The sequence below is a fragment of the Haemaphysalis longicornis genome, unplaced genomic scaffold (genome assembly GCF_048455015.1).
Source record: "Haemaphysalis longicornis isolate Haplotype H1 unplaced genomic scaffold, Haemaphysalis longicornis Haplotype H1 scaffold_1, whole genome shotgun sequence".
Taxonomy (NCBI): Eukaryota; Metazoa; Arthropoda; class Arachnida; order Ixodida; family Ixodidae; genus Haemaphysalis; species Haemaphysalis longicornis.
This window is the reverse complement of record NW_027526203.1, coordinates 92,888,920-92,916,918: the sequence shown is the minus strand read 5'-3', so window position 1 is coordinate 92,916,918 and position 27,999 is coordinate 92,888,920. Positions and strand designations below refer to the sequence as shown.

Genomic DNA, 27,999 nt, shown 5'->3' with positions numbered 1-27,999 from the left:
TGTACCAATCGTACATGTGTCTAGCGCTTCAATCGGGCAAGGCCAAGGCCATTCCTCCACGTGAACGGCGCGCGACCATGTCGTCACCTGCGCTCGCTCTGGTGCCGTCGCCGCCACCGCAGCCCCTGCCTCACAATGCGTCCGGCCGAGCGCGATTTATTTTAGATTTGCAATGCTTTAGGGGAAACTGCGTTGTTTATTTACGTATTTTTAGCGTGTGGATTTTTGCAACTACTCGGCTAATCAGCCGTCACACGGAACGAACGGTACGACGCTACGGAGTGCTAAAACACATTTTCCGTCTCACTCTACGGAAAGAACCCGGTACGTACGCGCGCATGCGCAGTCCGGTCCCGGTAAACCCGGTAGCAACGTAACGAACGGAACGAACGTAACGAACGTACTGCTAGTTTTAGCAGTACGTTCGTTACGTTCGTTACGTTCGTTCCGTTGCTACCGGGTTTACCGGGACCCGACTGCGCATGCGCCATTTGTTCCGTACGCGGCCGGCGTCTATCCCGGCGCTCTGCTTCCGTGTTACCGGTGTTACCGTATCCGGAGCCCGCAACCGGCTTGCTCGGGTGTTGAGAACTTTAGGGTTAGCGTCCTGGCGATCGCCGCTATCTGTGCAACTGCGAATGACACTCCGTAACACAACGTTTCACCTCACTATCATCCCCTTTCTCGCATGTGAAACTTTATTTGAGCTACAACTGCCGTGAGCGACCGGTGACCGAGACATCTGCGTAGCCTGTTTCGATGCTTCCGAGGCAGGTATCGCCATCTCTCGGCCACTCGCCGCACCGCGCGCCGCGGCATCCATGGCCGGTCAGCATATGCTTGCATCGCGGCAGATATATCTGATCGCCGCTTTTAAAATAAGCCCCGAGAACAATCCCTAGCACAATTTTTCACCACACTAACACATACTTTCTCGCAGGTGGAACTTCGTTTTAGTGATCAGATTGATTTGGAAGAACAGCGACAAGCGGTTGCTACCGTGGTCTGCGCCGGTTCGAGCCGCTGAGTGTGCCGAGCTGGCAGGCGCGACCGGCGTGTGCGCGGACTGTTTCCGATGCAGAAAACGCTTCACGATTGCCTGCTTTATCCATTTCTTGCGTACAAACCCGCGGAATCTACAAATTCAGCTCAGCGATCGTCGTAGTTGACCATGGTGCAAAAACAGTGGGCGGAGCGGCGCCGACGAGGCATCGCACACCCGCATCGGGCCATGTGTCTCAAATTCACGCGTACGACTAGTCGTGGTGACAGTCGTAACGATCAGTCGCATACGAATCGCGTGTACCAATCGTACATGTGTCTAGCGCTTCAATCGGGCAAGGCCAAGGCCATTCCTCCACGTGAACGGCGCGCGACCATGTCGTCACCTGCGCTCGCTCTGGTGCCGTCGCCGCCACCGCAGCCCCTGCCTCACAATGCGTCCGGCCGAGCGCGATTTATTTTAGATTTGCAATGCTTTAGGGGAAACTGCGTTGTTTATTTACGTATTTTTAGCGTGTGGATTTTTGCAACTACTCGGCTAATCAGCCGTCACACGGAACGAACGGTACGACGCTACGGAGTGCTAAAACACATTTTCCGTCTCACTCTACGGAAAGAACCCGGTACGTACGCGCGCATGCGCAGTCCGGTCCCGGTAAACCCGGTAGCAACGTAACGAACGGAACGAACGTAACGAACGTACTGCTAAAACTCTCTAATAGAGAGTTTTAGCAGTACGTTCGTTACGTTGCTAAAACTCTCTAATAGAGAGTTTTAGCAGTACGTTCGTTACGTTCGTTACGTTCGTTCCGTTGCTACCGGCCTGTTCCGTTCGTTCGTTCCGTTCGTTCCGTTGCTACCGACACATGGCCCGATGCGGGTGTGCGATGCCTCGTCGGCGCCGCTCCGCCCACTGTTTTTGCACCATGGTCAACTACGACGATCGCTGAGCTGAATTTGTAGATTCCGCGGGTTTGTACGCAAGAAATGGATAAAGCAGGCAATCGTGAAGCGTTTTCTGCATCGGAAACAGTCCGCGCACACGCCGGTCGCGCCTGCCAGCTCGGCACACTCAGCGGCTCGAACCGGCGCAGACCACGGTAGCAACCGCTTGTCGCTGTTCTTCCAAATCAATCTGATCACTAAACGAAGTTCCACCTGCGAGAAAGTAGGTGTTAGTGTGGTGAAAAATTGTGCTAGGGATTGTTCTCGGGGCTTATTTTAAAAGCGGCGATCAGATATATCTGCCGCGATGCAAGCATATGCTGACCGGCCATGGATGCCGCGGCGCGCGGTGCGGCGAGTGGCCGAGAGATGGCGATACCTGCCTCGGAAGCATCGAAACAGGCTACGCAGATGTCTCGGTCACCGGTCGCTCACGGCAGTTGTAGCTCAAATAAAGTTTCACATGCGAGAAAGGGGATGATAGTGAGGTGAAACGTTGTGTTACGGAGTGTCATTCGCAGTTGCACAGATAACGGCGATCGCCAGGACGCTAACCCTAAAGTTCTCAACACCCGAGCAAGCCGGTTGCGGGCTCCGGATACGGTAACACCGGTAACACGGAAGCAGAGCGCCGGGATAGACGCCGGCCGCGTACGGAACAAATGGCGCATGCGCAGTCGGGTCCCGGTAAACCCGGTAGCAACGGAACGAACGTAACGAACGTAACGAACGTACTGCTAAAACTCTCTAATACAACACCGAACGACAGTCGATGTACCAAGGAGGAGAGTTATCAGCCTGCGCTCACGGCGCGTACAAAAAGCGCGTGCTTTTCATCGTAAACAATGAAAAGCACAGCCGACCTAAACATGAGTGCCGGCACGGCCGCTTAGCACGGCCGGCATGGTACTTCGTAGTAGTTTCGGCCATGTTTCGGCGATCAACAACGATGACCAAATCCAAGAAATAATAACAAAAAACAGGTGACGTCACTTCCGTGGGGCGCTCCAGCCAGCCGCGATCGGGCGAGGCTGGAGCACCCCGGGGGAGAGGATCCCCGGGGTGCAGCAGCCTTTGCCAAACGCTATACTAAAACTATATAATGGTGCGTTATTTTGTACTGCAAATAAAAAAAATGTATATTTTGGACTACACTAATGACAATTATTAATGTTTTGACGTCATTATGACGTCACGCGTGGCAGCAGCCGTTGCCAGGGGGGCGTGGCTGGTGCCACGCGTGTGGCAGAAGACGCTGCCGCACTTTTTACCGGCCACCTATTTGAACGATTTGAACTAAAACGGTGTTTTTACCCATTCTTTCCTCCGTGTTTTTACCGCATGTGAAAACTTAATAATTATTCGCAGCAATAGCCAGGGTTATTTGATACTGAAGAACTCTGGCCATTGCAGCCTGACAGGCATGCTTCCTCCATTCAAGTTGTGGCGGCGCGGTTGAATTAGCGCAGATTAGCGCGTGCAGGTGCAGGTCGTGCGTGCGCGTGTGGTCGTTCGACGTTTCGCTTGTTAGGGCAAAAGCAGGGTTCTTCAGCCACAACCGAAGGAGAACCCGGATTTGACTTTTGTTTTACAAGAAGCCGACGAAACAACCAAGTTCAAGAGGCGCGCAGTTCAGGCGCTGCGTGAGAAATGGTGAGATCTGTTTATGCGTTTTTTCCGAGTAGATGTTTCGACTGGTTGAACGCGGCGTTTCCACCAGTCAGGCATTGCCTGCGTTGCTCTGGCGTCTTCTTCCTCTATTTGCTAAGCGTGGCAGCTGCATACCCTACGGTGCAGCTCACTTTAGAGCGCCAGTTTTCAAGCAAATTTTGGTCTTGTCATCATGTGTCGTGACAATTCAAAGCTGGCTTGAAAAGGCCATCAAGGCAAGCTAGTCGCACGTGGCCACATATGTTCTCCATCAAGCATTGGCTAGCATTTTCAGTACCATTGGGAGCGCTTGAAGTGGGCTTTTTTCTTTTCTTCGTTCACTATACACTATCTAATTTCGTTGCTCACTGACAGTGACGGAGCGAAGCGGTGGCCTAGAGGTAGAGCGTCCGCCTCGCGTGCAGAAGGACCGTGTTTCGAATCCCGGTGCCGCACAATTCCCACGTCGGATAAAAAAAAAAAAAAAGGCAGGCGCCTCGTAGGTGTTGTGAAATCCCCCCCTCCCCCCGTACCCCGCCGCGAGAGCAGTCGGTCTTGATTTGCCTAACCGGCCAAACCGCTTCCGCTCTGTGACTATTCAGAGTCACTGTTAATGATTGATAGTGACGCTGGCTAGTCAGTGAGTGGAAGCGGTTTGGCCGGTTAGGTAAAATCAAGACAGACTGATCACTTGCAGTCAGTGTGTCTTGATTTTACCTAACCAGCCAAGCCGCTTCCACTCACTGACTAGCCAGAGTCAATGTTAATTATTTATAGTCAGTGAGCGGAAGCGGTTTGGCCGGTTAGGTAAAATCAAGACACACTGCTCCCATCCAGTACAGCAATCCTAACTGGTGTCGTTGCGGCCATTATCAGGTAGGGGGGAAAAACGGGAGGAGGCTTGGAGTGCGGCCTGATCCCGGCGACCACTGCCGGCAACGCACTCCCTCACCAGAGCAGGATTGGCCACCCATGTGTAGATGGCCACAACCTCCCATGACTTGGCCCCCAGTCTCCAGTGGCTGCGAAGCAACTGACCACGGCGGCGGTCAAACCGGTGACGCAGCAGAGGTTTGCTGAGAATCCCTGGATCCGGACAGGCCGCCACTGGAATCTGGACCCGGCAACGTTTGACACGAGAACTTTATCTGACGAGGCGAGTCTTTAGGAATTAGAGGGCACTAAATGGGAGGTAATAGCACTTAGTGAGGTTAGGAGGACAGGTGAAGCCTTTACAGTGCTGAAAAATGGACACGTCCTATGTTACCATGGTGGTCTAGTGGGATTTATAATAGAATACTGTAGCCTTAACGAAAGGGCAGCCAGGCTTGTAATTAGGCTTAAGAGATACAAGCTCAAGGTGGTACAGGGCCACGCACCCACATCCAGCCACAACGACCAGCTAGTTGAACGCTTCTATGATGTGCAATCGGCAATGGCTAAAATAAGAATGCAGTATACCATAGTTATGGAGACCTCAGGGCTAAAGTAGACAAGAATCAGGCTGGAGACAAGGCAGTTGGGAACTATGGTCTGGGCTGCAGGGCAGACTTACTAGTTGACTCGGAACATTGCTGGCGCTAGGTGGGACAATGACGACGAATTACACACAAATGAAGTGCGCAGAACGGAATAGTCTACGCATCATGCATCCCTCCTCCTGCAAACGGGAGAGTCGGAAGTGGACGCTGAGGAGCCCGAATGGGGAGCATAAAAATGAAATAGACTTCCTATTACAGTTAAACCTTAATGTAATGAGCCTCTGTGTAATGAATTCCTGGATGTAACGAAGTTTTTCTATTCCCAATTGCCACCCCCATTGAAGCCCATGTGTTTGCGACTTCTGTTTAACGAAACGTTGCGGCAGTTAACCTCGATGTAACGAAGTCGGCGAGCTGATAAGTCATTGTTTTTTGCACTATAACTCAAAAACCGACTGGAAAATGAACTGATTTAACGAATACTACCACAGCGAACCACCAGCAATTAAAATGTCTGGAATCACTTAAACACGAAATTTGTCATGGTGATAGTGAACAACAGAGGGGCTAGCCCCATCCCGTGGCTAACGTAGCAGGGATTTCTGGTTTTGCTTGTGTAGCGTGTCACCACACCAGCTAGCAGAAGTAACTACCCTTCACGTTTTGCCTGTACCGCCCCCGCTGAGCGAGAGGAGAATGTTGCTGTCCCAGATAGCACCCTCTCGACCATCTTGAGTGCCGCAAAGAGCCCCAAGTTTGCAAAAGGCGCCCTTTCAGCACAAGTTTGGTTCTTGTGAAAAGTGCAAAAGGCGCCGAAAAGTGTCAAAAGGCACAAGTGATGCCCAAAGGGGCGAGGTGAGCTTGCTTCTTTGGAGGGCCGTGTAGTGCCTAAGCTCGTGCGAAAGCACGAGGTGCAACTTGCGCAGTTTTTTTTACTCTGAAATAAATCCATGAAGGGCGAGTTCACCTTCGCTGATGTCTAGCATTTTGGCTTCGTTTCTGCTTCATTCCCACGAGCCTTAAATCGAAACCTGCACGTAACGAAAAATTGTGAACTTTTGTCAACTTCGTTACATCCAGGTTTCACTGTATGCGGTAACCCTGGTGTCGTGCAGGACGTGGAGGTGCTTGGAAGGGCGAGGTGTAGTGACTACCGTATGGCAAGGTCTCGAGGGAACAAGCTGGTGCGAAAGAAGCTGATCAGTGTGCTAACAGTAAGACGGAAAGTTGAAGAGTTCAGGATCGTGCTGCAGAACCGATATTCAGCTCTCACCGAGGAAGCAGAGTTTACAACAGAAGGAGCCAGCAACAATCTTGCTTGCATTATCATGGAGTGTGCAGTAGAAGTCGGGGGCACAATCGCTGGACAGGATGCTGCTAAACTTTTCCAGGAGACGAAAGATGTAATTAGAAATGGCATGACCCTAGCTGACAAAATGGGACTAGCGGAGCTTCGGAAGTTAATCAATGAGCGTAAGACAGCTGACATACGGAAGTATAACATGGAGAGGATCAAACATGCTGTAAAGAATGGAGGCAGCCTGAAGGCAGTGAAGAGACATCTTGGTGTGGGGAAAAATCAGATGTATGCACTTAAAGACAAGCGAGGCAATGTCATCACAAATAGGGATAAAATAGTCACAGTGGCCTAGGAGTTCTTCAGGGACCTGCACAGTAACAGAACGTGTGGTTGGGCAAGTTGGTACATACTGACTGAGGGGCTTAGCGCAAAGAAAAGACGAGGATGGTGGCAAACGTGACAGGCGCTACTAACAACTGAGTTTATTTCGAAAAGCACAAACATATAAATAGCAGGCATGCACTGAAGAAAAAGAAAGGAAAAAAATTTACACACATCACGGTCACCTGGCGGACATCAGAAAAAAGTATGTAGAAATGCACTTTCCTTATCATAAATAGAAAGCGACGGTACACCTACGTACATGGGCCCTTTTCTTTTTATGAAAAAAGCCTCGGCAACCTTTTTTCAGCAACCATTTTTGTTTTGTCCAGATTGGGTTTACAGAATCACAATCCTTACAATGTTGTGGCAAGTGCAAACCAGTTCCATTTTTTATCGACAAGGCATGTTCTCTGAGGCGGTCATGTTCTCTGAGACCGTTGTCCCCGAAGGAGAAAGTGTACGTCAGCTGCATCCTACCGGTACTCACCTGCGAGGCAGAAACTTGGGAGGCTCAGTAAGGGGGCTCAACTCAGACTGAGGACGACTCAACGGGCGATGGGACGGAAGATGGTAGGTGTAACGTTGCGGGACAACAAGAGAGCCGAGTGGGTCTGGGAACAAGCGCGTGTTAAGGGCATGCTGGTGGAAACTAAGAAGAAGAAAGGGCAGGGCAGGTAGTGCGAGGTAACCGTTGGTCATCCAGCCGGTGGAAACAATAAGCAGGGACAGAGGCAGGGAGCGAGAGGCGGGAGGGGCCTCTGTCTGCCCACTAGCCTAATCTTGGCTGGACTAAGCAGCAGTGTCCCGCTGATGTGTGCCGGAGAAGAAAGGACCGCAGGGAACGAGGAATTGAAGATCGTTGCATTCAGTGTGACCCTGTGATGCGGTGCCATCAGTTGTGCTTTTCAGGCCCATTTTCCCTCCACTTCTCGGAGGAAGTGGGACATTGGGCTTGCTGCCAAAGCGAAGCTCTTTTGGGCATGCTTCAACCATAGCTGTTTTGTCCTGGCCTTGAGCACTAGGCACTGGTGGTGGCCATTTCAAAGCGCTTGGAGCCCTCCTGCCGAGAGAAGGGACCATCGTGCCCTGGCAGCCGACTGAGCGCAAAATTTTCCGCCACCTTGTGGGCGGCCGTGGAGCTGCAGCTTGTGGCTTTGCTTGGCTGCACTGTGTACTACCACAGGTGCCCTTTTGTGAGCCTTTTTTGGCACTGCCCTGCCAGTGTGGCTTGGGAGGTGGCACGGCACGGGTCCTGCCGCTTCCCGCTGTGCCCAGTAGTGCCCTTCTGCTGTGGACCTGGAAGAGGGCAGCTGCAGAGCAGTCGGGGGTGCGTACCGTAAAGGGGGCCAGCAGCAGCAGGCGGAGTGGCCAAGTGCACAGCCTCGTGGGAGGAAGGGTGGGTGGCAGCCAAAGGGGCTGCTGGCCAGTGTGTTGAGCAGAGCGGCCAGTGGCATGGAGTGCGGAAGAGCGCGTACAAAGGTAACCGTTGGTTATTAAGGGTAACAGAGTGGATCCCAGGAGGAACAAGCGTGGCAGGGGGTGGCAGAAAGTTAGGTGGGCAATTGAGATCAAGAAGTTTGTGGGGATAAAAGTGGCCATTTGTTTGTGGCCACCTCTCTGAGCACTGCAAAAGATGCCCCCCGCTAGATAGCACTAGGTTTTTGAGGAGAGCAAGAGGAAAGCTTGAGCACGAAATTCTTCCAGCTCATGTTATCAGACAGGCAGGGGATAACAGTGTTAGTACTCCGTCCATATCGCTGTCAAATAAAGAAGTAGCCTTTTTATAAACCTGGTGCACTTTGACATCACAATGCTTTTAGTATTTTAGTTTTTGTGTATATAAGCAGCGCCTTTTTTCAATAAAATCCAGTTGGAAGTAGTTCAGCACTGTGTTGTGTGTTACATGTTTCTTCTTTGTCCCTGTTTTAGCGCCGAGTATTTTTTTTTTAGCATAATGTACCAACTCACTCACATCAAGCTGATGTTACTATGACGCACCAAGTCTTTCCAATAAAACAAACTTTTACTTTGTCTTCATAGCCCCTTCAAATATTCGAATGTTGTTGGATGGTACTCTAGACATTGTGTTTTGTAGTTGATGTGGCATTGCAAGCAAGAAAAGGCTGGAAAGATTGTTGCCACAAATTCATTTGTTTAAAACGGTACAGAAAGCATGCGGCATCCGACAGGCTACCTCCGAGGGTATGACGCAAGTAAAAACATTGTAGAATTTGTACCAGCCAGCATTATTCTGCCTCAGATACTTGGAGCAAAAAGCAAACGCTGGGGGTGCTGTCTGTTCCAGAAACCAGAGGGCCTGGAGTTTGAGGGGGTAAATTGGCCACTGTGGGTGCCAGAGGTATGCCTGGCAAGTGATTGTTCAACTGCATTGTTATTCTTCATCCAGTGACTAAAACTGGTTAAGAGTTGCCATGTTGCGTAATGTCCTGCTTTCAGTCTGTGTCCTGCTAAAAACTGCTTTCAGTCTACAGAACAGGAATCGGGTGAGAAGGAAAGGAGGGTACCATCAACTCTTCCTCACACAGATTGTGCCACCACCTCTGATCTTTGAAGTTATTTTATTTGATAGTTGAGGAGTGTTTTGCCGAAGCAGGGACTGTGGAAAAAAAAAGGAAGAAAATAGGGCAAACGTAGGGAGCATGTACTGTTTCAGCAGAAAGAGCATTTGAAATTTGGCAGGAGTTGGCACAAAAGTGGCAACACCGACATCGATTTCATTTTCAGAATTTCACGCACACAACCTGCAGGACCTAAACCAAGTCTGTGTGTGGGAACAGCGAAGCTATAGGTTGGCATGGTGAATTATCTGGGCACTGGCGCCAGTAGATCAGCACTGATCTTCTGACCTACCAGAAAAGGAACCACATGCATGTTTTTGGGTTTCGGGGCCAGTGCACCACAACAAAGCTAAGTATGCAACTCTGCATGTTGTCAGAACCAATGGAAAAATAACGTCTATTAAAGCGAAAAAATTCTTGGCTTTCCTGTTCTCTAACCTTTTTAAAGAAACCAACTGCATACCTTAAGTTTGACCGCAAGCTATGTGTGGCTTCTGCGCACCAGCATGATTTCCACCAGCTTGACTGGCTACTGTACCACTCCCCAGCCTTGTTCCTCGGCTGCCACCTCTTGCACCAGCACTTGTAGGTTGCCCAACTCTTTGCCGGCTCATTTAGTCCTGGCAGGCACAGGGAAGAGAGGAGTTTGTCGCATGACAATCGCTCCAAGGTGAGGAGGGGCAAAGTGTTCGGTTTCGTGCTTCATCATTGGTGCGCCAGTGCCAACTGTTGTCCTTCTCCCACACAATCGCTGCAGTGCTTGCTTACTGCCTGGGGTTGCAGCACTGTGTAACTTCCGCATGGGCTCTTGTCTCTTGTTTTTAGGACTGGCAGAAACTTCTTGAGGGAAGCTTGCACATGCTGGACGTAAGTACGGGGCAACCGAGCCGGCTGCCCCCTTTTGTGTGCGCTTTGCTCTTGGCCTTCGGGAGCCGTTGTGAGAGTTCAGGGATGCTGCAGCTGCAATGGGCAGCTCTGTTTCGACATGTGGCTTTTGTACGAGGCTTGATTAGGCTGCACGTTCGCACCTGCCAGAGCCTTCGCACTTGGCACGACACAAGCAACACGTAGAATATAAGCACACAAACATGATGGAAACTTGGGAATAGGACCATGGGCGCCCCTGGTAAGACGACATCAGTAGGTGAAAGTTCTCTACCCCGAGCTGCTGCAAGTCTCCATTTTTTTCTTTTGCCTTAGCTTTGCCCATGTCTCTGTCTGGGAATAGGTGCGAAAAGGACAACACATAGAAAAGACAGGACGGCGCGCTTGTTCCTCTATTCTCCAAATGTATCGCCAACTCGGCCAACTTTCAATCGTGGGTATGCTGTGTTGCACGTGTACACTTCTAGTAACATTGGTAATGTTGGTCTGTGCCAAGTATTCCACCTCTACATGCAGTAGCGTGCTGTTTTCACATTTGAGCATGTCAACATGCGGATTGAAACCATTTTCTGCCCATTCAAAGATCACCGACACCTGCTAACGAAATCGACAGTGGTAAAAAAATGTGCAACAGGCAGTGATTTCTAGTACGTGAAAAATGCACTTGCCTGCAAAAGCACAGGTTGCTTGTATGCATGGATGGCTTCTGATCTTTGCTGCAGGTCAGGAGCATCTTGTAATACGTAGCTATGAACTTGCTTCTGCTTCTGAATTATCGATTGCCAGAGGCCGCAGTGGTGTATTGGATTCATTTCTGTTGGCAAATGCTTAAGGAATGCTGGTTGCCTGATTGAAGCTTGAGTAAAATGTGTGTTGACGGAAAAGGACCAGCAGATCATTTTGGACGTAATAGTAGGCGCACAGTGGTTTGTGTGGCGTGTCTTGGCCAAACGGTATCATGATCGTTTTTATGCTAGCACAGACGAGGATGTGAAAATGACGGTACTAACTCCCATTTTATTCGACTGTAATCCAAGTGATTTCAAATACAGCACCATATGCACAAAACTTGTCACGGTACGGGGGAAAAACTTCCCCCCAATAAATTTCACAGTCGCAATCATTTTCCAAAGAGGTCAAAAAGCATAGCGAGTCGCTTCTCACAATACAGAAAGCTTTTTTTACTTCTTGAGCTGATCAATTGGTTGCCGTGCGCATGAGAAGTTCCAGGGCTCTGCTGGGAAAATGTAGCTTTCTTCATCTAAGAGGGGGTCTCGCAGTATGTTGGTCTGCCCTGCTGATTTTTGCATGAAATGGAGTGTCGCTTTTTTGGAATTGGTTGGGCTAATTTCTTTCCTTGAGCTTTACACACAATGTGCATCTGCTGTCATATTTCAAAGCATGTAGGTTATTTAAACAGAATAGTGGAGTCATCACCTGTGTGGATTTAGTGGTGACATCCTTCAATTGGGTTGGTGGTAGTTACAATAAAACAAGCAGCCCTCATCAGCAGACTATAACTTATGTGCAAATTTTTGCCATCCTAATTTTCTCTGTCGATTAGTTTTTCCCTTCATCTGGGCTAACTGTCTGATGTGCGTGGGCACTCTCCTTACCTTTTTCCGTACCACACTTATTCAGCCCCCTGTGAGTAGATTCAGAGGCTGATTTTGCAGCTGTCACGGTGCTGCAAAGCTCGTCGTGCCATGTTGGAAGCTGCGGGTTCAGTGTGTAATCCTTTTCCTTGGCAGTATTTTTTGCACATACTGGGGAGCGGACCAGGTTGTGCAAGCACCATGTTAACAAAATGCTTACTTGGAAAGGGTAGTGTTTGATTCGTTTTTAGCTTAAAGTTTTATCTTAAGCAAGGACTTCATTCTCGAACTGTTAGCTGGATACAGCGGGGAATACAAACACCGACCAAAAAAGAATATTTCCTAAAATGAAAGACGTTTCGGCTCCCACACAGGAGCCTTGTTCACAATGAATTCGTCAGTACATCGGACCACGTTTTGTGTGCGTCTAAGAATGTGACGTAGGCGGTGGGAGTAAACTGGAGGCAGATTGCCCTGCGTTCAATTCAATGTTTGCTCCGTTGTCCGCATGATCAATGATTCCAGATGAAGCCGTGACGTCAGCTTCTTCCCTTTTGCAAGAATGCGGGCCGCGCCCCAGTTTACCTCGTGGCCCCAAGTGTCGGCATGCTCAGCCAGAGCGTTTGAAGCCACGTGGCGTTTTCTGACGTCGTAGTCGTGTTGTTTTATCCGTGTTTCGAAGCTGCCGGTTTCTCCTATGTAGCTGTACTCGCGTCCGCCACAAGGGACGGAGTATACCACTCCTGGGAATTTTTCCTTTGATAATTTGTCCTTTACATTGACCAGGACATCCTTCAGCTTGCGAGTAGGCACGTGCGCTATCTGGACGCCATGCGTGCGCATGGCACGGGAAAGGGTCTCGCTGATTCCGGGAAAGTACGGAACAGGTGCACGTTTCGGTCTTGAAGGGGCCGAAGGAAGTACCGGGCGAGACAGCTGGCGTTCCACCGACGAAATAAAGGAAGGGGGGTAGCCGCAGGCGCCGAGGTCCCGGCGAACACTGGCAGAGTCAATGGTGAGGCTGTTCTGCTCGGTGCAAGTTCTCTTGGCCCGTTGCAACAGGGTGGTCACCACGGGCCTCTTGTGAGAGGCTGGATGCACAGAAGTCAAGTGCAGGTAGCGGCCCGTGTGCGTCGGTTTCCTGTAGGCACTGAAAGAGTGCTTTGGCCCGCTCCGCTTCACGGGGACGTCCAGGAACGACAGTTGGCAACTGACCTCCTCTTCCACCGTGAACTGTATTGCCACCTGCATGCTATTTAAGTGCGAGGTGAAACGAGTCAAGGCACTTCTTTGCATTGCACAAAAGCAGTCAACATATCACACGAATATTTTCGGGGGCGGAGTGAACGTTGCAAGTGCCCGGCTCTCGAGGGATTCCATGGTTAATTCGGGGCCGTGACTGAAATGGACGCACCCATAGCCATTCCATGCACCTGCTTGAAAAATTCCTGCTGGAAGCTGAAATACGTGTTCGACAAGCAGGAATGTGCAAAAGTTTCGTCAGGTCGGCTGCGTCAGTGGGGCACCTTTCGGGCAACGTATCATCGGCTTCGATGGCGTCCTTGCACTCGGACACAGCCAGATCAATGGGAACACTTGTGAAGAGGGATTTCACATCAAAGGAAACCATCGTGCCACGTTGCGAACCTTCTCCATAAAATCTTGAGCATTGCACACATGCCTACTCGTTTTTCCAACCAAAGGGGACAGGATACAGTGCAAGAAACCAGGTCGGTGTTTTTATCCCCCTTTTTTTATCATGACCCACCCCGGCCCAACGGGCTTCCGTCCAACCATTGAACTGTTAGCAGGAAGACGCTTAAAATTTCAGAATGTCTGAGTAAAACTTTTGCTAATATTTTTTGCCAAAAAGTTTTGCTGTTGCTTTTCACTTTCTTTTAATATTGCCGCGAACCACGCATTGGGTTTGTTTATTTATGGTTTGTTTTTACTGCCCAGCCGCGCCAGGCTCTGTTATCTGTGTCCCAAGCAAAGCGCGTGTTCCGTTCTTTATTTTTCTGCCGCAAAGGTTATCTGATTCAGACTGGGATAGTGGTTCGCGCTAACGTCACTAGCCCAGGATAATCTTCTTTGATCTACAATGTTCTGGACGTTAATCGACGGTTTGAGAACCACTCGTGCTGAAAGATAAAAGCTTGCAAAGCAGACGCCGCGGTATTCAATTTGCCGACACTCGCCTGCGCGCGTCACGTTGACTGCTGCTTCGCCGCCTGTGTATTTTTTTGGGTTGTTGGGGCAGCATAAGTTTGCTCCAATAAACTTTGTGACAATATCATATCTTGAAGGAACAATGGCTAGCTTCATTTTTGGGTAGCACGGCTTTTTTGTTTTTGCAGAAAGAGAAAATAGACACGAAAAGTACATTTGTCCCACACAGACAGGGCTCTGGCATTTTTGCAGGCTATGTTCAGGAACATTCCATGTGTAAGATAATAATTGAGGAAAGCTGCTGTGGTTTGCGCTTTTTCAGCATCACATCGAACGCAGAGGCTGAAGTTGTGCAGATTTCTTTCAAATGTCTGACGTTCTTGGGGGCAAGCAGACCAAATAATCGTACCATTTACAGATGCAATCTAGACGAATCGCCAGAAGGTGGTGTCCCTATAGCCGTAGCTGATTATATAGGTTCTAGCCCAGTAGTAATAGCATCACCTTTAGAAATTGTTTGTGTTTCCGTCCATGTCGACTATCAAAATGTCATAATTTGTGACTGTTACCGCCCTCCGAGTGCGCCACCAGTGTTTTGCGAGCAACTGCATGGTGCTTTGAATGATACTGTCAAAAGGCACCCGCATGCACCTGTTCTGCTCCGAGGCGATTTTAACTACCCCAAAATAAACTGGTCACTTCCTTGTTCTTCGTCAAGCACAACTTCAGCCGAAAGTTTACATTTCATGGAACTGTGCGAAGACTTTAACCTCACCCAACTAGTAACGCAGCCAACAAGAATGGGCCCTACTTCATCAAATGTTCTTGATCTAATTCTCACCACTGTACCAGACTTTGTGCATTCTATTTCGTATATCCCAGGCATAAGTGACCATTGTTTCGTGCACTTCAATCCAACAGGTTCTTTAAGGTTCTTCAGGTTCTTCAGTGCCTACAAACAATCGGAAAACAATAGGAGACTGCTCACGCGGCGATTATGACTCAATCAACAGGGAACTCGAATCGCATTTTGAGAGCTTTGCTCATGGCTTCTTTGATCGCACTGTTCAAGAAAACTGGAACTTGTTCAGAATGAAACTTGAATCTTTAATCACGCGATACATTCCCACATACGTTGATCAAGGCTCGCCAACGCTCCCCTTGGTTCTCAACTGATTTAAAAAAATTGCGGAATAAAAAGAAATGGTTGTTCCGTCAGGCAAAACAGACTAACTCGCTCGACCGTTGGCACGTGTACAAATCCATCCTTTCCGAATACAGAGCAGCTATCAAGGAAGCCAAGCGCATTTTTCTTACTAATACCCTTCCCTCAATTCTTGCAACCAACCCTTCTAAGTTTTGGAAAACTGTTAAACCTAGTGAAAAGAAAAACATTTCGCTTACCAACTCAGACGGGCAGCCAGTTCGCTGTGAAGACTGTTGCATTGCATTAAATGATTCTTTTTTTTACTTCTTTTTCGAATTGTTCTGCTTCTGCGTTGCCACAAATGCCTAGTGATTTTTTACCTATGTATCCTGTGACCGTTGATGCCGTTGGAGTGCAACATTTAACTCACAGTTATCCTCTTCTTGTGGCGTAGATGAAATCAACTCAAAGTTTCTAAAAAATACTGCATTGTATTCATCAATTTATTTGTCCCTAATCTTTTCGCAATCTATTCAGAGCTCCACTTTGCTGCTTGATTGGAAAGTGGGGAAGGTGGTCCCTCTGCACAAGTCTGGTAACACTCACGCGTCTGGTAACACACTCGCAAGTCTGGTAACACACTCTCAATTACAGACCAATTTCCCTAACCAGTGTTCCTTGTAAAATGTTAGAACATATAATTTACTCCAACCTTGTCTCATTTCTAGAATCAAACTCTTTTCTTACTCCCTACCTGCACGGATGCTGAAAAAGTTGCTCATGTGAAACCCAACTTCTTTATTTTACTAATGACATAGCATCAGCTTTAGATCGCGGCTCACTTGTGCATTGCATTTTTCTTGACTTTCAAAAAGCTTTCGACACAGTACCTCACCAATTACTCCTCCTGAAAATTAGTGCCTTAAACATTGACCCGAACATTCTTAAATGGATTGAATGCTTTCTGACTAATCGCACTCGGTTTGTAACAACTAATCACTATAACTCACCTCTTTCTAATGTAACATCTGGCGTACCGCAAGGTTCCGTTTTAGGCCCTTTACTTTTCCTTACATATATTAATGATCTCCCCGACAGTATGAACTCCTCTATAAGGCTGTTTGCAGACGATTGTGTCCTTTACCGCGAAATAACCAACGAATCAGATAACCAACTCCTACAGGCAGACCTTGAGGCTGTCTCAACCTGGTGCAATAAATGACTTCTGACTCTCAACTCTAACAAATCTAAGTGCATGTCAATAACCCAGCGATCTATTTCTCCCGCTTGTGCCTACAGAATTAACGCAGTCCCCCTCCAGCATGTCTCTTCGTATAAGTACCTCGGCGTTTACATTGCCAACAACCTATCTTGGCACACGCATGTTGCCTACAACTGTAATAACGCTAACCGAACGCTGGGATACTTGCGCCGCAACTTTTCTCGTGCTCCGTTGTCCCTCAAAATTCTACTATACCGATCACTAATTCGCCCACAGCTCGAGTACGCGTCCGCTATATGGGATCCCGTGCAGCGCAATCTAATCGCATTGGAATCTGTTCGGTTCATTTGTTCTAATCATTCCCGTACTGCTGGCATATCAGAAATGAAATCTGACCTTGACCTACCCAATTTAACTGACTTCATTTTTTTTCATAAGATATTTTTTTCACAACCCATCAATGAGGTGAGACCTCATTTCACAATTATACCACTCATCACCAGCATAAGGTTGCCATTCCATTTTGCCGCACGAAATTCTTTTTGGCAGCCTTCTTACCGAAAACATATGCCGATTGGAACCACCTTCCCTCTCTTTTATATGCTTGAATTCTTACTACAACCCGCCGCGGTGGCTCAGTGGCTAAGGCGTTGCGCTGCTGAGCACAAGGTCGCGGGTTCGATTCCCGGCCGCGGCGGCCGCTTTTCTGATGGAGGCGAAAAGCAAAAACGCCCGTGTGTACGAGATTTCGGCGCACGTTAAAGATCCCCAGGTGGTCTAAATTAATCCGGAGCCCTCCACTACGGCGCGCCTCATCGCCTGCGTTGCGTCGGCGCGTTAAACCCTACAATCAATCAATCAATTCTTACTACATATACATTCTTTTTTTCAGTTGCCTTCGTAATTTGCGCTTCTGACACTTGTTTCCTTTGTTTTTTTTTTTTTTGTCTTTATTCCTTTGTATGTTATGAAATGTTGTACCCACCCCCTCTGTAATGCCCTACGGGCCCTGAGGGTATTCTAATAAATAAATAAATAAATAAATAAGTGAGTAAGTGAAGCACATTTCAGATGGGGTGAGCTGCACGAAAGAAAAACGCGTTAGGCAGCCAGCAATTTTGAATGCCTTCAATGCGGCTGATTAATCCTGCAAATCACTGTGTATCAGCAACAACCAGTGGCTGAGAGGAATGATAGCATAAGCATGTCAGTGTCATGTGATAACCCTGAGCCTTTATCGCATTTTCAATTATGATTTGCTCTGGGTATCTTTTTAGTTCTCCATTCGTATGAACAGAAAATTTTGACCCTGATAGTTGACGAGCAGCCATTGTAGTTCAGAGCAACGAACAAGACTTGTCCTCATTTTGGGTGGGCTTCATTCCCTCTATTTGTACATGACCCCAGGGAGTGTGGAAGTTTTCCTTTAGCTGAGCTGTGCCACTTAACCCTTCTCAGAAAACTGAGTTGTGCAAGGGTGTGGTGAGAACTGAATTTGCACACCATTGGCTCCACTTATTTGCAGGGGTGCGCGAATAGTGATTTTTACTTTCAACGTTGATACTGATCTTGTTCAAACAGTTGCGGATCGAAGCGAATATTTGGCTATTTCCAATAAAAAAACTTAAATTTACAATTTTTCAAGCATTCTTCAGTAACTTACCGTAGGAAAAACTTCAAACTTTTAAGCAAACTTTTAAATGAGCTTGAAAAATTTTCCCATGGCATAAAAGAAACACAGTGAAGCTATCTTCCCGCTGTAGCTTTATTGGGGGTGGGAAGTTTTATGTGGGGCCGCTGTCAACTTCACACCAGGGTTTTTTTGCCTTTGCAAATAACTGTCCTTGAGGCAGCGAGGTTTTGAAGGACAGACTTTTTATGCCTTCCAAACTGTTTTATATTCACCCTACGCACCAGTTTCAGGTGAGCACCTTTTGAGCAGAGCCCTCGAGACACAGCACACCTTTTTTGGCACTCCCTGTGACCCTTGTGCACGGAGTGAAAACATCACGGGAGGGGGAAACGTCACTGCCTGGTGCGGCCGGGTAACGTCGCCAGCACTTGGCCGAGGCGGAGCCAGGGGCTCGGCGGAGAAGAAACTGTGTGGCCGACAGCCCTGCGATGCGGCTGCTGTCCACCAGATGCCGCCACCCTCTCCTTCGCCGTCGCAGCTGTGTAGTCTGCGTTTGTTTTCATTGTGACATTGCATGGGCTTGCGTCAGTGGGCCATTTCGCCTCCTATAACTCTGGCTCCATGCCCTTGTGCCATTCATCTCGTGTAGTGACCTCAACCGCAAGTGCATTGGTGTAACTATATATTCTGACAAGCTGCATGCTTAACGCAATTGGCTTAAGAGAAAAAAAATGTGAGTCAGGGCAGCGCAGTGCATCAAAATGAGCTCGTAAGCCCTCTTAGGCGTGATGGTATCATCCCTGCTTTTCAACTCTGCCGCCCGCTTTCCCTGCACTGCAACGGCGCACGAGTCGTGCTCTGAGAACACACTTGCGCCGCACGCACCAGAATCTTCAATGCAGGATCCGCCAAGGGCCCAATATGAAGGGCCCAAGTGCAGGATAAATGCGCACAGGCAGCAAAAGCTTGCTTCCCCGATGTGCGGTGTCAACGCCTTTTTGTTGCTTTGTTGTAATTTCCGGGAGTACGAAGAAAGACAAGATTACCGTCTTTCTGGTGCCCCATACGAAAAACGGGTTAGAAGGAAGGTAAGCTTAGACCATGCAGTGATTTCTTATCTACAGAATGTTGATGCTGGGCAGCTTGAGCTGGAAAGCCCGTTGCATAGGGGGCATGTTTGCGGAAATGGGTCGTGAGCGCTTGTCCGATGCCCAGAATGCATTTTGTGGGCGTTTGAGTGGGGCATTTCTCGCTTTCAACGAGCCATTATTTCGTGAATCTGAGTTTAGCCCATTTGCATTTTCAAAATCGAAAATGCTTTGAAAATTTATTCGAATGTTTAGAATAGGGCTATTTAAAGTGGAAACAAATGCTTCCATATTCAAAAGTTTCGAATATTTGCACTTTGTTTGTTTTGCCGTGTTTCAAGATTACCAGGGCGGAAGAGTACAAATAGTCATTCATATCTGCCTCTGTCAATTTCATTTGTTGGCAGATGCTAGGTGAGACGTGGTGCATTGTTGGGTTCGAGGCTGCAGCACTGTCACCAAAGAACCTAAAGTGTTTGGAGGACGCCATGCTTGAGAAGCCTTTTGAAACGCGTGCATTTTTGTTGAAAGTCTCCAAATTGCAGAGACATACAGCAGCTTGAAATTGCCGGTGTAGTGCATAAGACACTTCATAAAGGGAGCTGAGCCACACGCCGGCCCCTGCAATAGTTTCACACGGCATTGGGCCGAAATAGCCTGGCAGTAGGACCTCCAGACCCTGGTAATCAAATCGCTGTTAGCAAGCAAAATGTGAGGCCCATCTGCTGCTACCATGAGAGCATACAAGAGTGGCAGGTCTGCACAGTTGACCGTTCATGCTGACGTAATGACTCGGAGTTCCTCCAAAGAAGCTCTGGCCGTGCCGGATTGCAACTGCGAAGGTGCTGGAGAGACGTGGCGGCCCGTTCTTCAGAGTGGCCCCCTCGCTCGCAGGACTCCCCGGACGAAGAGGCCTTCATTGGCTGTGGCCGCGGGGGCCGGGCAGCGCTGCTTGCGGCCGCCCTGCGCACCCAGGGCAGGCGTCCGGGCCACCTCCGCTCCGACGGCTCCTCCGGCCGGGCCAGCGTAAGTGAGGCCCGGCTCCCACGCTTTCCTCGCTCCCAATCGATGCCGAGACCGACAAAGCCGTTTGAGGTAGAAATGTAGTGCAGGTTCTGGTTATGCCTGTAAGAATGGTGGTGTAAACAGCGCAAGCTCCAAAGAGGCACCATGTATGGAACTACAGTCAGCTCCTGTTAATATCAAGTTCAGAGGGAGCGCGAAAAACGTTCAGTTCAAGAGAGTGAATTGCTGGGCTAGTTGGTTCATAATGTTCAGAAAAGGGGAAACCAGCGAGCAGAACGCAGGAAAAGAGGAGGAGGCACACACACAACACCGCTGGACAACTTTCAGTTAACCACAAAGAACAAAACAATCATTTTATTACTTTGAAAGCTCGCTGTGTATTTCGAAAAACTGCTTAATTACTTCAGCGGCTTGCAGGTGTGGCTCAGTTGATGTCACTACATTACTAGCCTCAATGTTGGTCAGCGTACCTAATGTCTCGGTGCTCACAAAGCTGTTTTCTCTATTTTAATATAGCAAATCACCTTGAGGCGATCACCTTGATTGAAAATGAACTTGTAACAACCGATGTTTTGCTCTCTGCGGTGGCTCAGTGGCTAAGGCTGCTGAGCATGCGGTCGCCGGTTCGATTCCCGGCTGCGGCGGCCACTTTTCTGATGGACGCGAAAAGCAACAACGCCCGTGGGTACGAGATTTCGGCACACGTTCAGCGCAGGTGGTCAAAATTAATCCGGAGCCCTCCACTACGGCGCACCTCATCGCCTGTGCTGCGTCGGCGCGTTAAACCCTACAATCAAAAACCAATGTTTTAAACATATGACTTCAACTTATTAAGCATTTTTTCCACAGTGCAGTTGAACTCCGCAATAACAAAACTGCCTGTCTTATGCAAAAATGCACTTTCGTGGGAATTTCATTCCTGTGAGGATGAAAAATAAACAGGAAAATTGCTTGCAAACCCAAAATCCGTTTCCAAAATTTGGCTATATTACTTAAAACAACGTCTGAGTTCGAGCTAGTTGGTAATCCATTGTACGAATTTAAAGCGCAAAAATTCAGACGGGACGAACGGGGCAAGCGCTACTTCCAACTGAAATTTTAGCGTATATACATGCAACGGTGATAAAAAAAATACAAAAAATAAACCACAGTATGTGCGCATTGTTCGAAACCAGAGTATGTGCGCACACGTTCCTCATCCCTTATGTCATGCGCGCACCCAGGAAGGCCAGCTCTTTCGCTGTCAGAGATGCGGAGGTCATGCTCACGCACTCTTCGCCACCACGATGCGTCTCGGCCACCTCCACAATCTCCCGTGTGCGCTGATCAGGATCGCCAAGCACAACCGTACATTCATCAAACAGAGGCGAACACTTGCAGTTCTGGCAATGACTGGCTAGGTTCCTATCTGTGCCTTTTTCCGCTCGATTGGCATGCTGTAGCTGAAGTATGCAGTATCCGACAAGGGGGGGGGTATGAGCCCTAAAGTGGGTACTTTGACCGATATTGCATAATTGCATATGCATAGTACATACACTTTGTTATTTCCACGTGCCTGCAGCACCTCTGCACAGTGTTTGTGCGAGGGCAAAGAATCGCGTAAATAAACACCGTTTCCAAAGCTTAGCACCGGCACTTAGAAAAGGCCTAGCGCATGCGGTCAAGCGTGTAAAGACGCATGATAAGCTGAGCAAATAAAGCAAGAATATAACTAGGCGCAATTATTAACCAGCCATAAAACATCAGTCGTGGCCATCAGAATCAGCTAGGCTCTTTTAAATCCTTTCACGACGAGGAAGGTTTTTCCGAAACCGTTCGTCAAACAAATCGGATCGCTGCCTGACGTTCCCCCTAGGCAGCTTCCACATTTTTAAAGATTTTAGTCTGGTCATTGAAACAGCTGTAATGAAATAATCTGATGACGGACAGCTGTGAAATCGAAAGGTAGACCAGTTGGACTGCGCACGGTTACCGGCAGATTGCACCCCCCTACTTGAGGCATTTCTTACCTTTTTCACCGAACGGAACGGGAATGATGCATGCGTGGGAATAATAAAGACCGAACTTCACTGAACCCGAGTTTTTATTACATAGAAAAACTGACGAGGGCAGACTTGCCTCCGGGTGCACGACTTTGAGTATTCGATAGCGCTGTTGTTCAATCTCACCGGAGTCGCGTTTATCGGCAGTGGCCTTGTTCTTGATGGTAGAGTGGACCGTCTGCTTAGACAGGCCTCTACTTCTGGCAATGTTGGCCCGTTTTTGCCCATGTTCGACAGCGTTAATTATACTTAATTTATCCGACAGTGCAATCAGCTACCCTGCTGCTCATGCTGCTGGTGGCACAAAAAAAAAGCCACTGGCATTGGCTTGGCTTGGCTGCGCCTACCATAGTTAACCTGGTAAGCCATGTCGTCGTGGGGGTTCATGGGAAGACCCCCCTTTTTGGCTTGGGCTTGGCATGACAATTGGATTCTTAAGCGATTTTTGGGATTTGCTTTCTTCACTATGCATTAACACATCTACGAGCTACAAGGAAGCCGAAATCCTGCCTTTTCTCTGGTAGCTGTGTTCGGTGAAACGGCAGGCAGTGCATGATCGCACCTGACGTTGCTCATGCCGCAGTTGCAGGACGTATGACTGAGCGGGTAATATGCCGCCACGGAATTTGTAGCTGACGAAAAGAAGAAACAAAACGTACTTCGACGAAGACAAGATACGACAGATACGGGCGCTTGTATGCGTCCTATCTTGTCATTGTCCACGACTGTTTAACGCCACGTTTTCTTTTTTCTTGTTAAACTAGCTGATGGTCGGTGCACCGGTTCACCACGAAGGCAACGTTTTCATAGGCACGCTCAAAAAACTTTCCGAATTCTTCAAACGACTTATCATTTGAAATAATGATAAAAATAATAACAGTCTATAATGAGTTTCTCCTCAAATATTAACCTTGTTCGTAACTAACACCTTGGCCAGCAAAATAGCAGGGACAAACGTTCTGGCAAAAGTACGCTTTGCCTCCTTTTCTCTTGGTTTTAAAACGGCCTGTTTTATTTTCCACTTACATAATTGCACACTATTCTTTGCATTTTTGTGGCACTTTGTTTAAATTTGCAGTCACTAAAACGTTTCAGTCCAAGCCAATGATGAAACTAAGGTGAGCGCATGATATAATGGCGGTCCATAACGACACAGGCGGCCTTGATACGAACCGCATAGACGCTAGCGCCAGATTCCTCTCTAGTGTATACTGTAAGAAACTCTATGGCGCCAACGAGACCCGGCTGCCAGCAATGTTGCCAGACATAACAGCTTTCTTGCCAAACTAAACAAAGAAGAAGCATATCGGGTGCCGGCCCCGCGGAATTCCATTATAGACATTCAGTCGAAACAATCTTTGCCTAAAATTTAGTCTGTTGTAGACGATAGTCTGCTCTAGCTGGGTCCGTTGTGAGCGGAGTGGACTCCATTTAAAATGAATGGGGACCAGACAAACCAACAGAGCTGGTCTGTTGTAACCCAAAGTCTGTTGTTGCCGGATCGGCTGTAACGAGCGTCGACTGTACCACCTTCTGTGGGTCCCTAATGCGGTCCCTAATGCCCACACATGGTTGCAAAGCTTTTTCGGCACGTCTCTACCTGTCATGTGGTGAGAAGAGCCCATACCCGAAGGGGGATTGGCCCCAGAAGAAGATGTTATCAGAAAAGATCAAGAAAAAGAAAAATCAGAATACGGGATGGTGAGAAGGATTTTGAAGTGACCAATGAAGAAGAAACACAGGGTAATCGAAGAGGAGGAGGAGGTAGCTTGTTCAGCGAATGGGAGCCGCACACGATAAAATGCGAGGTGAAGAGGAAGAGAACAAAGTTGGAGTAGAGAGAGTGGAACGAGGTCTTGGAGGAACGGTGGAAGTTCGGGCCGTGCCCCACAATGCACCAGCGGCATCGCACCGTTTGGCAGCGGGCAGCTCTGAACCACCGATTGCCAGCAGCTTCGCTCTGTTGGCCTCCTGCGGACCGGCGGCATCGCACCGCCGGCGACCCGTCGAGCCGTGCCCCACGACGCATCAGCGGCATCGCACCGTCTGGCAGCGGGCAGCTCGGGACCCGTTACTACCAGCAGCTTCGCTCTGCTGGCCCCCTGCTGAGCCGCGCTGCTCAGCGAAGCCGAGTCATCGCACCGCGGTCCGCCGGACCACGACGCACCAGAACGGGCCATCGCGACGTTCGGCGACGTTCGGCGACGCGTAAGCCAACCGACCCACTGGGCCACGTCATCGGCATCGCACCGTGGTACCGGCGGTAGGATTTGTTTGAATGTGACAGATACAGTTAATGTGTTATAGTGACTTTAGGAGTAGATTTTTGATAGTGTGAGGTCGTGCTTGTTTGCTTTGGGTATAGTGTGATATGCCTGTGAGTTTATTATGATTTTGTTCATTTGAGTGGTTTTGTTCTGTAAATATATTGTGTTGCCATCGAATGAATCAACTTGAGCCTCATTTCTCTGCCGTGTGAGACGCGTGACACTACCCTTCCCTCGCATCGTTACCTTTGCCTGCACCAGCAGTTGCACCTCTACGTGCTCCCACTTTATGTCCTGCTGCCTCTCTGCCCTCTTGGCCTGCCTGCGCTCTCTAGAGGCCAGTGTACGCCTCTCTGCAGCCTCCTTGATTTCTGCCTTCTTTCCATTGATTCTGCCGCGATTATCTTTTCCTGCATAGTTCTGATGGGCCTGTCATGTTCCCATATTCCTACAGGATTTCGTTGTACACTTCTGCACTCCTATACTTCTGTCTGTATCCGCAATTTGTTTGCTGCTTCACCTTGTGCGCTGCCCCGGTCGGCCTCCCGCTTTCCCAGAATTCAGCTGTGCACACTTGTGGTCACTGCCCAGGCTCACGAAGCCCCTCCGAGAGGAGGGCTGTCTCCTGCCACACTCCCACGTGATTCGGCCCTCGCAGTTTGGTGCCCCATTTACTGTGGCCGGGTGCTGTTACTCGCACATATCGAGCATTCGATATCCGTTGTGTACCCGTCCACACCTTCAGTGTCCCCTGCCAGTAGTACCTCCCCGGGTCGTTTCAAATCCTTGATGTCCCTTTTGAGGCACGCCACGCGAGTCGGGAGTCACTATATGCCGCCCCCTTGTGGTGCCTCCACAGCCACCTGCTTGCTGCAGGCTCTTTTTGGGGGACAATGATGGCGGCGGCCATGCAAGTGCACTGTGGCCAAACTTTATGCTCTTTGAGTCCGAGAAAAAATGCATTTGAGCACTTTTTGGACCCTGTTACCCTCAAGTGGGTAGATAAAATGCCGACCAGACCTGCAGTGAATTTCGTTAATGCGGGATCGCTTTTTGAAAAACATTTAGTTGCCACGAGAGATATGAAATACAGGGGTTACTGTGGACATTTGCCGGGGATCCGAAACTATTTCATTGCCGCGGGAATTTCATACTCGTGGGATTTCGTAATCACGCGGTTTGACTGTATTGCATCCAGACCTGACTGGACCCCACAGCACATCCAATTGACCGGCAATTCCAGTCAATTAAGCGACTTGGAATTATCGTGAGTCGACTGTACCACTGGTCGGTGCGAGGCTCGCGGGTCCCTCAAGCGAAGGAACCATGCCTCACAGTTGTAGCTTACCTGTGACCTTGCTTGGTATGCTTGTGCATTAAGTCTGTGGAGAGCAGCAACCCACTTGGTGCTCAAAATACATGCTATTTTCTGCCTGGACGTACACTGCCACTTACGTGACTCCATTTGTCGAGATATGCCTAATGTTTTGCAAAATGATTATGGCGAAACGTACCGAAATACGGCATGTACAGGTCCGACCAAGAGCCAAGGGAGCACAGGGTCTGTGGCCGGGGGGCATCGTTGTGCTTCCTGGCTGTGATGCCTGTTTTGGGGATGCCCCACCACTCGGTCACGTGCCATATTTGCACAGTTGTGATGCGCCCCTGTTATTGATGCGCAGGTAAGCATACGTAGGGAAATTCGGAAGAATAATTGGACACCGATGCTACTGTGCAGACCTGACACCATGTATCTGGCAGGAGACATTTTATTTGACGCTTGCAACTGTAGCTGGGAAAATCTTTTGTGCTTCATAAGGTTGCTAATCAAGCTCCTCCTGGCATTAAAGGGACCCTGCAACACTCTTTGTGCAGTGCAAGTAAACCTTTAGATTACACTGCCAGGAATACCTGAGCCAAATATTACATGTGCACGTGATGTCGTTAGCGTGCAAATCGCTGTGTAAGACGCAGAAAGACCAACCGCGCTCTCTTCTACTCTCCTCTTCTACTCTCCTCCGGCATGGCCTAAGTGACGTCATTTTGGCCATGGCTGTCCTGTTGGCTGTTGCTGGTCAACTTTGTGGCTAATTTCTCGCATTTCCTGCTACAATCCGCTGCCGTCGGCGCTGTGTGGGAACCTCTAGTTTTGCTGTTTCTTTTGTGTTTTGGGTGCGCACGGAGTTTGAGTGACGGACTCAATACTCCCCTTTCAACGAGACCACTCGACAACAAACGTTCATTGCTTCGAAGACGCCCTACGAGCCTGAGCGCACGCTTGCCAGCAGGCAGCCATGCCTGTTTTTTGTGGCACCAGACTGGAAATAGACCCCTGCATGCTGCGGAGAAAAGGAGAGAACTCCCCGGCCTGTGGTATATCGAAGGCCGCTGAAGAGAACGCTGCGAGACGGCCCCCTCTCCGGAAGAGAGTGCGCAGCTTTCGTGGCATTGTCTGCGGTCGAGTTGAGAGGGAACAATTATGCGCGATTTGTAATCGCGCTTAGTTTCGGTGATAGTGAACAGATTTTCGTAATTCTTGCGGGAGGAGCTTGCTGGGACACTAGACTTTAAAAATACATTCCGAGTTGTCGATGGTAAGTGTTGCAGGGTCCCTTTAAAGGGCTACTGAAGTCATCTGTAAACATTGCGGGATTACGAGCGCAAATTGTAGTCCGGAGTCCCTAGGCCGTGTTTCGACCACTCTGAGCGCGTTTACGCGAATTTATTTAGTAGAAAAATCAATTCGAGAATGCTGTCCTCCTCTCTGCACCCTCACCCATTTTCTGTGGCGTTTTCGTGTTACGTCAGGAGGAGAGGAGCTGGCAATTGGCTGCGCTACGGCACGGCTCGCCGACCTTTGTCCGCCGGCCGCCGACGGTCGGCGCAATTCGTTCGCTTAGTTGAAACGAAGCCAGGACACGTTTGTGAATGAAAGAATGTTCCTTCCTTTACTTTGTTAGTTTGTACGTTGTATCTAGCTCCAAGTCAAGGTCGCTTCACACAAGCGCACATGCGGCGCTTTGCTGACTGGTACACCAGTAGGAAAATCTAAGGCCACTTGAAGGCGGGAGAAAAGTCAGCGAAGTCAATATAGGTACTAAGGAAATAAAATCAACTGATACTTTTACCGTACAGCGTAAAACTAGTGTGCAGGAAGCACTTTTTTTGCGCTGGGCGAACACGCACAGCGGTCAGCAGCACGACTACGCAACGCTTTTCCATCTAAGAAATGCAATTGCTAGACGTGAGAGACTGTGGAAACTTGGGGGACGCTTACTGCACGATCGCAGTACAACTAATAGTCACCTGAGCGGCTTGAAATGCTAAAACTAAATACAAGTGTAAACTGGTTATACATTATAAACCTTATATTTCCAAGGTCAGCAGCGCTCGCCTTGGTCGAGTGGGCTGGAGCGCTAGGAATGTTATTGGAAGTGTTTTGCAAGTCACGAGTTTTAATCCCCGACGGTTCATTCTTTTTTTTTTTTTATAAGTTCACTTTTTCGTTTTCGGCCGATGTTTTCATTTCTGAGTTCACCTTTGTTTGGGGTAACGTTTGCTGCTCCATGAACTAATTCACAAAG

General features: G+C 48.8%; 1 protein-coding gene across 5 annotated transcripts in view; it reads left to right on the top strand.

Annotated features, from left to right (window-relative positions):
• LOC144178127 (piwi-like protein 1) overlaps positions 1 to 27,999 on the top strand; it is a 69,355-nt gene that overhangs the window by 9,768 nt on the left and 31,588 nt on the right. For 2 of the 5 annotated variants that reach the window (XM_077705702.1, XM_077705676.1), the window contains exon 2: positions 19,975 to 20,106. In XM_077705702.1, the coding sequence (XP_077561828.1) occupies positions 19,975 to 20,106 (132 nt within the window). Of the gene's footprint in view, positions 1 to 3,238; positions 3,601 to 10,166; positions 10,209 to 19,974; positions 20,107 to 27,999 lie in introns of those variants that run through there. The other 3 variants (XM_077705687.1, XM_077705694.1, XM_077705710.1) reach the window with 3 other exon arrangements.